Here is an 11,598-nt window from a genome sequence, read left to right as displayed (position 1 = left end):
GGGCAGCTTTCCACCGCTGGGGACAGAGCCCCAGCCTCGCGCCTGGCTCGGCAGGGAGAGAAGCAGCAAGAGAAGCAGTGCAGAGCCCGCAGCCAAGCTCCCTCCCCAGGCTAAGGGTGAGCATAACTCATGTCCTGATGGACACCAGCAGCACACTGACCTTTCCTGACGGAATCATCTGGGAGAGCGGGAAGGGAGGGAAAGACACCGAGCTCAGCCCCGCCACGGCAGCACGGCACAGCCGGCGCCCGGGCCAGGGGGGACTGACGCTGCTGGGGGCTCCTGGGACAGAAAGCAGCGCCTGACACTCACCCACCAGCAGCTGGATGTGCTTCTCACTGACACCCAGCCTGTTGGACACGCGGCACATGGCTCCCGCCCGCAGCAGGTCGTGGCTCACCCGCACCGTCAGGTTGCTGGCGACGTGCTGCTTGTCCACGTACTCGTGAGCCTGGGCAGGGCAGGCAGGGCAGGATTCAGTGCCTGGACAGCTCCCTGGGGCATGCCAGGCTGGCCCCTCCCAGCTCTCACCGTGCCGTTGATGCTCCACTGGACGGTGGGCGGGGGGAAGGCGATGGCCTTGCAGGTCAGGTTGACCACCTCGTCCTGGCGCACGTACAGCGGGGAGCTGATGGCCACGATCCGCGGCTTCCCTGGGGACAGGGCACATCAGCACCCACAGCTCCCAGGGAACGGGTGCTGGGCAGGCAGGGGTCACCCTGCACCCAGGGGTCTCAATGGAATGGGTGCTGGGCACCCAGGGGTCACCCTGCACCCAGGGGTCACTCTGCACCCACAGCTCCCAGGGAATGGGTGCTGGGCAGGCAGGGGTCACACCCTGCACCCACAGCTCCCAGGGAAATGGGTGCTGGGCAGGCAGGGGTCACACCCTGCACCCACAGCTCCCAGGGAAATGGGTGCTGGGCAGGCAGGGGTCACCCTGCACCCAGGGGTCTCAATGGAATGGGTGCTGGGCAGACAGGGCTCACCCTGCACCCACAGCTCCCAGGGAATGGGTGCTGGACAGGCAGTGGTCACACCCTGCACCCAGGGGTCACCCTGCACCTAGGGGTCTCAATGGAATGGGTGCTGGGCACCCAGGGGTCACCCTGCACTCACAGCTCCTGGGGGAATGGGTGCTGGGCACCCAGGGGTCACCCTGCACCCAAGGCCAGCTCTTACCCTCAACAGCCACGGACACCTCCTTGCTCTGCTCCAGCCCTGGCACGCTCGGGGCCATCACCTTGCAGCTGAAGGTGTTGGAGGTTTCGAAGGTGAGGTTGTTCAGGAAGAGCTGGTTCCCCTCCACCAGCTTCTTGCCCTGTTGGGAAGGAATGTCCCCAGCAATGAGCCCCCCGTGCCACGTCCCAAAGGGGTGCAGCCCTCCCATGCACAGCGAGGGAGCCTGCAGGCACAGGACCCCCCTGCAGTCCTGGCCAGGAGGTGGCAATAATGGCATGGACAATGCAGGTCCATGAACGAGGGAATCCTTCCCCTGGCCTCTCAGGAGAGATGGAGCAAGATCCTGACTCTGCCTGATTCGCTGTAAAGCCCAGGCTGAGCCTGAGCACGGCAGAACTGGGATGCTAACTCACCTTGTCATCCCTCCACTGGTACTTCAGGCCCACGGGGCTGTGGGCATCACAGCTCAGCGTCACACTGTCCCCTTCACGAAGGGTCGAGGACGGCTCCATCTTCACGTGGACCCCTTCAATGTCTGGGAGAGGGATGGAGACCAGGGCAGGGTGAGTAGGAGGGACAGAGCACCCACCACGAGGTCCACAGGGTCCATTCCCCTCTCTCTTACAGTTCACAACAAGATCCACATCCTCCTCTATCTGTGACATATCATCCAGGTCCAGGGACTGGCACCTGTACGTGCCATTGCTGCTCTTCTTCACATCGTGCAGCCTCAGGACCCCGCTGTCGGGCTCTGCCAGCGACGTCAGCTCCTGCCACTCATCCAGCTGCAGGCAGTGGGCACAAAGCAGAGTCCTTAGCCCCCCACCCAGCCACTGCGTCCCCTCCCCAGGACCCTCTGGGCAGGGGACAAGGAGCAACCAGGAGATGTTTGCCAAGGGGGAGGCGCCCCGGTCCCCTCCAGCCTCACGTTTTTCTTGAAGAAGCTGAAGACGGGCTGTGGGTTCCCATCAGCCTCGCACACCAGCGTCACGTTGTCCCCTTCCTTCACCAGCGTCGAGGACGGCACCACCTTCAGCTTCAGGTGCTCGGCGGGGTCTGGGGGCAGGCATGGGCAGAGTCAGAGCCCAGCCCCGCCGCAGGGCGCCAGCACGGTCCCCCCGGCCCCAGACTCACAGAAGATGTTGACCTTGACCGCCTGCGAGTCCAGGGCGCGCCGCTGTCCCCGCAGCCAGTAGTGCACGGTGCAGTGGAAGCGGGAGAGGCGGTCCTCGCGCGTGACGGGCGCGTACAGCGTGCTGCTCACCGTGTACAGCCCGCTCGACTCGCGCGTCAGCGTCGACGGCATCGTCACCTCTGCGGGGGACACAGCCACACGGGAGGGCTCCCTGGGGGTCTCGGGCTGCCAGCCCCCGCCCCCGGCCGAGCCGGTTGCCCGTCCCCACCCGACTCACGGTTCTCCTGGGCGTGCAGCTGCTCCCCGTTCTTGTGCCACGTGATGTTGGGAGGTGGGAAGCTGTTCTTGCTCACGCACCTGGCAATCTGTGGTGGCAGAGACGGCTGTGAGCACAGTCAGGGTTAGCAGGCAGCCTCCCTGCCCCCCGTGCGCAGCCTCTCCTCACCTCTGGGATTTCACTGCTGTGCACAGAGATGCCTCCCGAGTTGGGCTCAATGTCAGGGGTCGTGGGGACCTCTGGAAGGAGAAGCCACCCCACACGTATTAGGAGGGATAGGTTGGGATGGGATCCCCACCAGCCCCCGGAGCAGCTGCCCGGGGGTGCTGCCCTCCCGTGTCACTCACTGTAGACGCTGAGCTCGGTGCTGTTCTCCCCCACGCCGTAGCTGCCAGCTCCAACCTGGCACATGAAGGTCCTGGCGTCCTGCGGTGTCACTGCGCTGATGGACAGGGCCTTGTCCTCCCCCAGCGACAGACGATTCTTGTAGTCCGTGTCGTCCTCCAGGACCCCGCTGGCCGTGACGTGGTACAGCCTCACCTGCCTGTTGCTGCGGTCCACCTGCAAGGTGAGGGGCCGGGCTGGGCTGGGGAGCCCGGCAGGAAGCCCTGGGCTGGTTGCCACACCAGCCCAGCAGCCAGAGCTGCTCTGCCGGGCCAGCACTCACGTAGAACCAGTCGATGTAGGTGTAGGAAGCATTCTCAGGGATGTAGAAGTTGCACTCGATCCTGGCTGTGGCCCCCATCTCCACCTCCACCACGGCTGGCATGGAGATCTCCAGCTTGCTGGCTGCAGCTGGGGGACAGAATTTGTTGTTAGGGGCAGGAAGAATGGGGAATAATGGGGTGCCCAAGCACAGCCCGTCCCCATCTCCATCCCCCAAAAGCTGTGGGGCAGAGCCGTGCCTTGTGCTCTACACACCGTGCCCCAGCCCAGCAGGAGTGACAGCCAGGACCCCGCTGCCACGCTGCCTCCAGCACGCACAGGGAGCCCACGGGCTCAGGCCAGCCATCCTGTACCCAAAGGGGGGACACGGCACGCCGCGCCCCCGCCAGCTGTGTCCCCAGAACACCGTTGGGAGGCAGCACGTCCCCAGCCACCACGGCCTTGGCACAGCCAGGACTCCCAGGTCCCTGCACAAGCTCGGACCCTGCTGGGCAGGAGCCCAGCAAAGCATCCATCCATCCCTGCAGCATTCCCAAGGCTTCCCCTGGCTGCTGCTCTGCTCCCTGCCCACGGCACAGGGCCCACACCCCTGCGAGTGGAGCTTGCCCATCCCTGCACCCCACCTTCCTCCCAGCCCAGCCGCCCACAGCAGTAATGGAGCTGCTGGCCCTGCTCCAGGGAGGACGGGAAGGTAATGGCTATTGATCCAGGACAGGGCAGGAGCAGCTTCCCAAGGGATTGGGAGCAGAGCAGCCCCAGCCGGGCAGGGCAGAGGCAAGGGCGGCATCAGAGCAAGGCTGGCAGCGTCACTGCCACCATCCCTGCCAAAGCAAAGGGGGCTCTGCACGCCCCGGGCTGGCACACAACCCCACAGAGGGGACAACAGCCTGTCCCCAAGCAACAGAGGCAGCCCAGGTATGGGAGCTGGGGACAAGAGGCTTGGAGGAAGCAGCTGTGTCAACATCTCCCTTGATAGCGCCCGCTCCGTAACTGCCACCACCGGGGCCACTTCAAAGGGCAGCGCCGTGCCCACAAAATGCTCTTTGTTTGGAGTGGGTTTGTGGTGGCACAACGCCAAAACGCAGCCAGGAGCCCTCCTGCCACAGCAAAGGCCCCCACACGCAGGACCAGCCACCTCAGAGCTCCTCAGCCACCGGGGTTTGGCCCTCGCCCATCCCCTCAGCATATCACAGTTGGCACCGAGATGAGCAAATCACAGCACAGCAAAGAAGGTGCTGGAAAAACAGGTGAAAGTCCCAGAGATAAGCACGCAGCAGGGACAGGAAACTGGCTGGGAACACAAAGGAAAAGATAACTTTGCACACGAGGCAGCTGCCCACCTGTACAGCCCCGAGCTGGCTGCCTGCTGCAGGAGGGCACCTGCACAACCGGGCAAGCCTGGGGCTGGGGAGTGTCCCTGCTGACCCCACTGAGCCCTGGCACTCTGGGCTGCACGCAGCCAGGCCAGACTTTGTCTCTCCATCATTTCCAGCCCTTCGGCAAGGGCCCCAGGCAGAGCCAGCCCCTGGGAGAGCAGCTGGCCCTCCCCCTGACCCGCTCGGCATGAGAGCCCTCAACCAGGCAGCGGAGCAACCGAAACCATGAGCTCAGAGCTGGAGAATGGCTGGCATCCGGGGCTGGCATGAGGATCACCACCCTCCCAGCCATGCACTGCCCTTGAGGAGGCTGACACGGTCGCTGCAGCCCCCACCCTGCCTGGAAAAAGGGCTCACTGCCCCCCACCTCCTCCGGGACAGGCTGGAAGAGGGACACAAGGGGACACTCACAAGGTCCCCCACAACCCCGGGGACACAAGGCTCGCTTCTACAGCTCCAAGACCTTTTGCTATGTGCGTGGGCAGGCTAAAGAGGCGCTGGGCACAGCCAGCCTGGCACAGCAGGCTCCAGGGACTTGGCGAGCCTCCCGTGTGCCCAGCGCAGCTGCAGGTTCGGTGATGGAACCTGGGGACATCCATCAGCCACGCGTGGAGCAGCCCAGCTGCAGCGCCCAGCTCCATCCACCCCAAGCGCCTGGCACAGCTCCAGCCGGAGACCTCGAGATCTGGAGAAGGCGTCTGCAGGGAGCGAGCAGGGAAGGAAGGAGAGCCCCCGTGCCTTTTCCATCTGGCTGGCGGACAGCCGGCCGGCAGCCAGAGCTCCGCAAGAACAAAGATTTGCTTTTAGAGCTGGGGAAGGGGGTGGGGAGCAGCACAGTCCCTCGCCAGCCTCCTGCAGAGCCGAGGTGTGCGGCGAGAAGGCGAGAAGTGCGGCTGCGTTGGCGGCACAGAGCCCCCGGCCCGGAGCGAGAGGAGAGGCACCGCAGGGCTCTGGAGCCGCACATGGGATGCCTGAGGTTCCCGTGGGTTTGTGCTCCCCTCTCAGGGAAACCAGCTGCGGCCAGATCCCGCCTGCTGCCGCCACAGCCGCTCATCTACCCTCCTGTACCCTCGGGAAGCTGCACAGATCCACGAGCCGGGGCGCCCCAAAACAGCATCGCCCGCAGCCTGTCTTCTTCACAGAGAGAAGAAAGAGGGTGCAGAGCCCCAGCCCCGCAGGCAGCAGCACCACCAGCACCTCCTCACACCGACCACCCCCACCCAGCCCGCACCCTGCCCGGGATGGGCACGGAGCCAGGGCTCTGCTGCTGCGGGGACCAGCACCTCGCACCCCAAAACAACCCCAGCACCCTGTCGGGACCCCGTCGTGCGCACCTGGAGAGGCAAAGCTCTCAACCGCACCCCGTAGCTGGGTGACAACAGACAGACGCGTCTGTAACAGGCAGACCGCGGCGCACAAAGGGATGGGGTGGCTCAGCAGCCCCGGGGTGGGCTCAGCCCCCCGTTCCAGCAGCTCTGGCTGGCCTGGGAATGTCTTGGCCGTGGCCCCTTGTGCTTCTGGGAAGCATCAAGCCTTTCACGTGTCTGGGCTTCCAAATACACCGACGCCGCCAACCATTGAGAGGCTCCTGGCTCGGCGCACGGGCTGTGGGAAGGGGATCCCGGCACGGGACGGGGGTGGGAGCAGCCTGCTCTAGACTCCGCTCTGAGCCTGACTTTGGCTCCAACAGCTCGGCCTGGGCAGGTTCCCAGCGCCGGGGCCACCTCCGCAGCTCGGCGGGGCAGGGAGCAGCCGGCGCACCGGGACCGCTCCCGGGCTCCCGGCGAGGGGAGGGAGGGATGCGGGGAGCGGGGCAGGGCAGGAAGCGCAGCCACCCCCCGAGGGTGAAAATGGACTGGAAAGTGGATAAAAAAAGAAAGCGCGAAAAAAAGCCAAGAGAAACACAGCGCTCGGGGGAAAACTCCTTAGAAGGAAAGGGGTGGATGCTCCCTAACAACAACCGGCTCACCCCGGGGCGCGCTGAGCGCACGTGGGTCACCCCTCAACCTGCGCTGCGCTGGGAGGCTGCAGAGGGGCCCCGAGAGCGGGACGGGGCACGCAGACCCGCCCCGCCGCGGATCGCGGGGCCGTCCGGGCGGGGACACGCTCTGGGAAGGGCCGATCCCACCTGGGCTGCCCCGACCCCGCGATCCGAGCATTCCCGGAGCCGCGCCAGGCACCGCCCGAGGGGCGCAGCGCTCCCGGCTGCCGCCGCCGGCCCCGCCGCGGCTCTGCGGGGACACCCGTCCGGCTGCCACCTCGGGGGGCAGCACGGCGGCAAAATCCAGCCCCGCTGCAGCCCGGTGTCCCCCGGGACGAAGGACATCCCCGCCAGGGCTCCGCGGGACCCCGGGGCGCTCCGCAGGTGCGCGCGTCCGCCCGCCCCGCACCGCCCGGCCCCGGCCCCGGCCCCGCACCGCACCGCCCGGCCCTTCCCGCAGCCACTCACCGCAGCAGAGCAGCAGGCAGCAGCCCCAGCCCAGGGCGAGCCCCGCCGGCCGCCGCCCCCCAGCCATGCCCGCCGCCGGCCGCCCGAGACTGAGCGGGGCCGCGGGCTGACGTCAGGCGGAGGAGGAGGAGAGGAGGAGGTGGAGGAGGAGGAGGAGGAGGAAGGCGCGGTGCCTGCCCACCGCCCGCAGCCGCTTATCACCCCCAGCAGCTGCAGGGCGGGTGCCGTCGCCGCCCAGCCCCGCAGCGTGGTGTCCGGCCCCGCACGGAGCGGCCCCCAGCCCGGCCCCCGCCCGCTCGGGCCGGCCCCGCTGCGCCGGAGGGGCTCTCGCAGACCTGCCAGCTCCTGCCTGTCCGGGCGTGCACGGGCTGAGGCAGGCAGACAGCCGGGCGCTGGAGGTGGAATGGCTCACAGACCCAGAGAAGGGGGCTGAGGCGTGGGATGTGTTTTTCAGAGTGTTTGGGGAGCGCCGGCGGCGCGACAGTCCCTGAGAGTCCAATGTGCAGGTAGCAGTAGCGATTATCAGCAGTGACCTACTGCCCTGCTCAGCCCCAGCCCCACACCCCCACATTGCCCTAAAGCCCGGCCGCAGCTGGGGCATCACCTCTGAACCCACGCCAAACAAGGACAGACTCAAAACAAGGAGGCAGAACGCTGTTTGTCATTGTCTGGGCTCCGACCGACACCTGGGGGCAGTTTGGGCTGTGGGGCGGAGCAGGCTCCTGTCCCAGGCGGGTCACCAGGGTCTGCAGGGTTGGCACCCAGCCCCCGCTGAGCCTCGGTGTCCCCCAGCCCCGCTGGGAGCCCCGTCCTGTCCCGTCCCCGAGGCGGGGCCCCAGGACATGGCAGCGATCCGCGGCCCGAGCCCCCGCGCAGCTGCTGCTCAATGGGGCGGCTGTGCAGAAGCTGTTCCTGCCGTGGCCGGGGCAGCAGCCTGCCCGGGGGCCGGCCCGGGGCCGGGGGGGCTCGGCGGGCTGCACAAGGCTCCCATTATCCAGGGGTAATCACCCAGCCCGGCCCCTCCGGCAGCCCGGGGCAGAGCCGGGAGGAGCGCAACAAACCCCGCCAGGTGCTGCGAGCTGCCCACAGCCCAGCCACGCAGCACGCCCGGCCGCAGCGCCCCTGCCCTGTCACAGCCTGGCTCCGTGCCTCAGTTTCCCCGGGTCAATCAGAGCCAGAGGGGCTGTTGGAGCACAAAGGTTTTCTCCGCCTTCAAAGCCGTTTCGCTTTCCCATCCACAGGACAGCCGAAACTCATTGATTCGGATTCATCACACATGGGGACAGACCCAGGGCTGTGACAGTGCCCTCCTCCCCTCTCAGCCCAGACGCTCCAAACTTTTGCACATCCTTTTCTCTCCTCCACTTGCTTCCCCTGCAGCATTCCCATCCCCCGGCAGCAGGGGCTGCATCCCCCCGAGCCGCCCTGGGCCGCTGCAGGGCTGGGCTGCAGGTTCCCCTGGGGCACAGCATTCCTCCTGGGAATGCCCAGGCACCTCTCCCACCGCCAGCCCCCTGTGCGGGCCCCCAGCCCCAGCGCTGCTCCCCGGCTGGTGCCATGCAGCCCTTCCCATGCCCTCCTCCTCCTCCTCCTCCTCTGCATGGCTGACCAGCACTCCCCCACAAGACTTTCCCAGCCAAACACACTCAGTGATTCATCGGAAATGATTAAGTTTTTTCCCCAGGAGATCAGTTGCTTAAAATGGCAATGCTGGGCAGCGATAAGGCTGAGAGCCCTCGCGCTGCTGCTGGACAGGGGAGGCCTCCTCCCTTTGCTGGGAAGAACAAGTGCAAGGGAGCTGTGCCATCACCCACAGGATGCTCAGGAGCTGCTCTCTGGCCTCACAACCACAGTTTTGGGATGCTCTCACACCTCGTGGCAGCAGCTCCCTGTTTCTGGTGGGGAAATCCACCCCCGAGTGGGCACCCTGGGCTCAGGGGCTGCCTGACAATGTTCTGACTCTTCCCCTCCCTCCAAAGGGCAGGATGCGGCACCGGAGGAGCCTCAGGCTCTGCTCTCCTTGGAGCAGGGAAAGGGATGTTCCACTTGGCACAAAGCACCCCTCAAATGCCACCCCGAGAGGGCAGGAGGCCCAGGGGAAAGCATCCACCAAACAAACAAAGCGGGAGAACTCGGCTGACACGGCCCTGGTGCATTTTGTTCTGGGGTTAACTTTAATTCCATGTTAAAAATAAAGCAGAACGTTGCTAAGAAAACCTCTGCAGAAAATTCCCAGCAGTTGGAAAAGGGCAATGCCACTCCCTGGGGAAAACAGGCTGGGGAGCGTGCCACCCTCAGGCAGCCCCCTGCTCTCGCTGCACGGCTCTGCCTCCAGTTGGTCGGGCTTCAGCCTGCTTAACTTTGAAGAAAACTCGTGCTTTTTCCCCCCCAAAAATGAATAATTCCGGGGAAAAGGGGCAGGATTTGAAACCAAGGCATGAACTGGCATGAAATCACCCCGCCACGCTGTGTGTGGCACCCGGCGGGCTCGGGGACTCTGCGTGGGGAGCGTGGCAGGCTGGCCACCTTCATCTTCCCTCCCTGCCGCCTGATCTCACGCCTTCTTGTTTATCTGCTCGCTTAATGGATTTGGCTGCAGTCCCCACTCACAGCGATGCACACACGCCGTGGGTGAGGCTCCTGTGTCGCAGTCCCACGCACACAGAGAGCCAGGGAGCAGAGGTCTGGCCCCACCTGAGGCTCAGAGCAGCTCCCACAGCTCCCACAACCTGGCACTGCAGGGATATCGATGCCTGGGCCCCCGCAGCTCCCAGCACTCTCCTCCTCCATCCCTCCTGCCACCTCTCAGACGAGGCTGTGCCTGGGCAGGCAGTTCTGCCCCTGGCAGAGGTGAGGCTTTGCCAGTCCCTGGCACAGCTGCTGGAAACCTGGGATGCACAGGACCCTGCCCAGGGCAGGGCTGATTCCCGGCGTTATCTGAGCATCACAGGCTGCAGGAATGATCTGGAAGCGTGCAATTGCATTTGCCTCCCTCCTCTGGCTCCTGCTGGGCCTGGCTCTGTGCAGCCAGAGGGGAGAGATGGCCAGCAAGAGCCAGGCCTGGGGCTGTGCATCCCAGCACACACCACAGCTCCTCCAGCTTTCCCTGCACTCCCGGACAGATCCCTGCTGATGTGGGGACCTTGGGATGCTGCCAGAGGGAGCCGGCCCAGCGTGGGCTGTGCCTGTGCCTGTCCTGACACGCAGCCCGTGTGTCCCAGGTGGGACAGGGGCCCTGTGCCTTCCCCGAGCCCTGCAGACAAGCCCAGAGAAGCTGGGGTGGGCTCTGGGGGGTGCTTGGGGTGCTCTGTGCCAGCTGTCCCCAGGGAACCCTCACCAGTGCCCATGGGCTGGGGGCTGGCCCTGGTGCTGGCTCTGGTGCCCATGTGCTGGGGGCTGGTCCTGGTGCCCATGGGCTGGTCCTGGTGCCCATGGGCTGGGGGCTGGCCCTGGTGCTGGCTCTGGTGCCCATGGGCCGGGGCTGGTCCGGCTCCCTGCAGCTCTCCGGGGTGGATGGAGGGCAGCTGTGCAGGTTGGAATCCTCTGGCTGTGTCCAGCCAGGCTGTACCTCTTCACACAACACCGTCAGGGCCCCCGCTCCCCGGGGAAGGGATGGGATGTTGGCCAGCGTTGAGTGTTCCCACACGGCCCGGCAGCTCCGGCTGCTCCCCTGCCACTGCTCCCCTCACCCTCGGGGCACCTTCTGCCATCCCTGCTGCCGCATTCTGGGGGCTCTAGGGCCTACACAGGGCTTTGCACTCTGGGGTAAGTACAGGAACCCTCCTGGGCTGTCCAGCCTTTGGTTCTCTGCTCCCTGGGTGCCGTGAGGTCACTTTGGGTCACCCCTGCCCCGTCTCTGTTCACCTCTGGGAGCTCTCTTCGAGTTCTGTGTCCTCCCGCTCAGGAAAACGCCTCCTTCCAACCCCCCCTTCCTCGGCTTGGCTCCCAGCGGCTCCTTTGTGTCTCCTCTCTCCTTCCTCTCCTCTTGTGCAGGGCCTTTCTGCGGGGATTATTAACCATGGCTACGGGGCCTTTGTTCAGGAGGGGCCGGAGCGGGAGCCTGGAGGAGCCGGGAGGGTGGAGAAAGGAAGGACAGGAGCGGAAGGGGGGAAGGAAGGTGCGGGGGGGCAAAAGGAAGGTGACATCTGGATGTGTGTCACAGAGGAGCGTGATTTCTGGAGCAGCTGCGCGGGGGTGGCGGATGCAGAGCAGTGGCAAAGCCCCAAAAAGGAGCTGAGCTGGCAAGGGTCACCCAGCCCAGGGCAGAGGGCTCAGCATCCTGCCCTGGTGATGGTGCTGCTGATCGAGGACACAAGCAGCACCCTGGGGCTCCAGGACCGGCTTCGAGGACTGGTTTGTGGCTCACAGGGGTGGCAGGGAAGGCTGTGAAGCTTCCCTTGCTCCCTGCCTCGGCAGCTGCGCGCAGGGCGGACGGACAAGGACAGCTGGAGCACGCCTGGGAGAACCTTACCCAGCTGAGAGGCACTGCCAAGGCGTGGGGAGAAGGAGCCCT

At 65.7% G+C, this 11,598-nt stretch overlaps 1 protein-coding gene across 2 annotated transcripts in view; it reads right to left on the bottom strand.

Moving 5' to 3' along the window:
- Positions 1-7,243, bottom strand: part of MCAM (melanoma cell adhesion molecule) — a 10,063-nt gene extending 2,820 nt beyond the window's left edge. For both annotated transcript variants that reach the window (XM_038161599.1, XM_038161600.1), the window contains exons 1-12: positions 7,086-7,243; positions 3,262-3,389; positions 2,942-3,155; positions 2,763-2,833; positions 2,595-2,682; positions 2,317-2,496; positions 2,111-2,238; positions 1,808-1,967; positions 1,596-1,717; positions 1,183-1,321; positions 532-653; positions 313-451 (exon numbers count right to left, since the gene is read on the bottom strand). In XM_038161599.1, the coding sequence (XP_038017527.1) occupies positions 313-451; positions 532-653; positions 1,183-1,321; positions 1,596-1,717; positions 1,808-1,967; positions 2,111-2,238; positions 2,317-2,496; positions 2,595-2,682; positions 2,763-2,833; positions 2,942-3,155; positions 3,262-3,389; positions 7,086-7,152 (1,558 nt within the window). In that variant the 5' untranslated portion in view covers positions 7,153-7,243. The remainder of the gene's footprint in view (positions 1-312; positions 452-531; positions 654-1,182; positions 1,322-1,595; positions 1,718-1,807; positions 1,968-2,110; positions 2,239-2,316; positions 2,497-2,594; positions 2,683-2,762; positions 2,834-2,941; positions 3,156-3,261; positions 3,390-7,085) is intronic.
- Positions 7,244-11,598: the final 4,355 nt, after the last annotated feature.

Source organism: Motacilla alba, chromosome 24 (assembly GCF_015832195.1).
Source record: "Motacilla alba alba isolate MOTALB_02 chromosome 24, Motacilla_alba_V1.0_pri, whole genome shotgun sequence".
Classification (NCBI taxonomy): Eukaryota; Metazoa; Chordata; class Aves; order Passeriformes; family Motacillidae; genus Motacilla; species Motacilla alba.
This window is presented reverse-complemented; position numbering and strand designations above follow the sequence as displayed.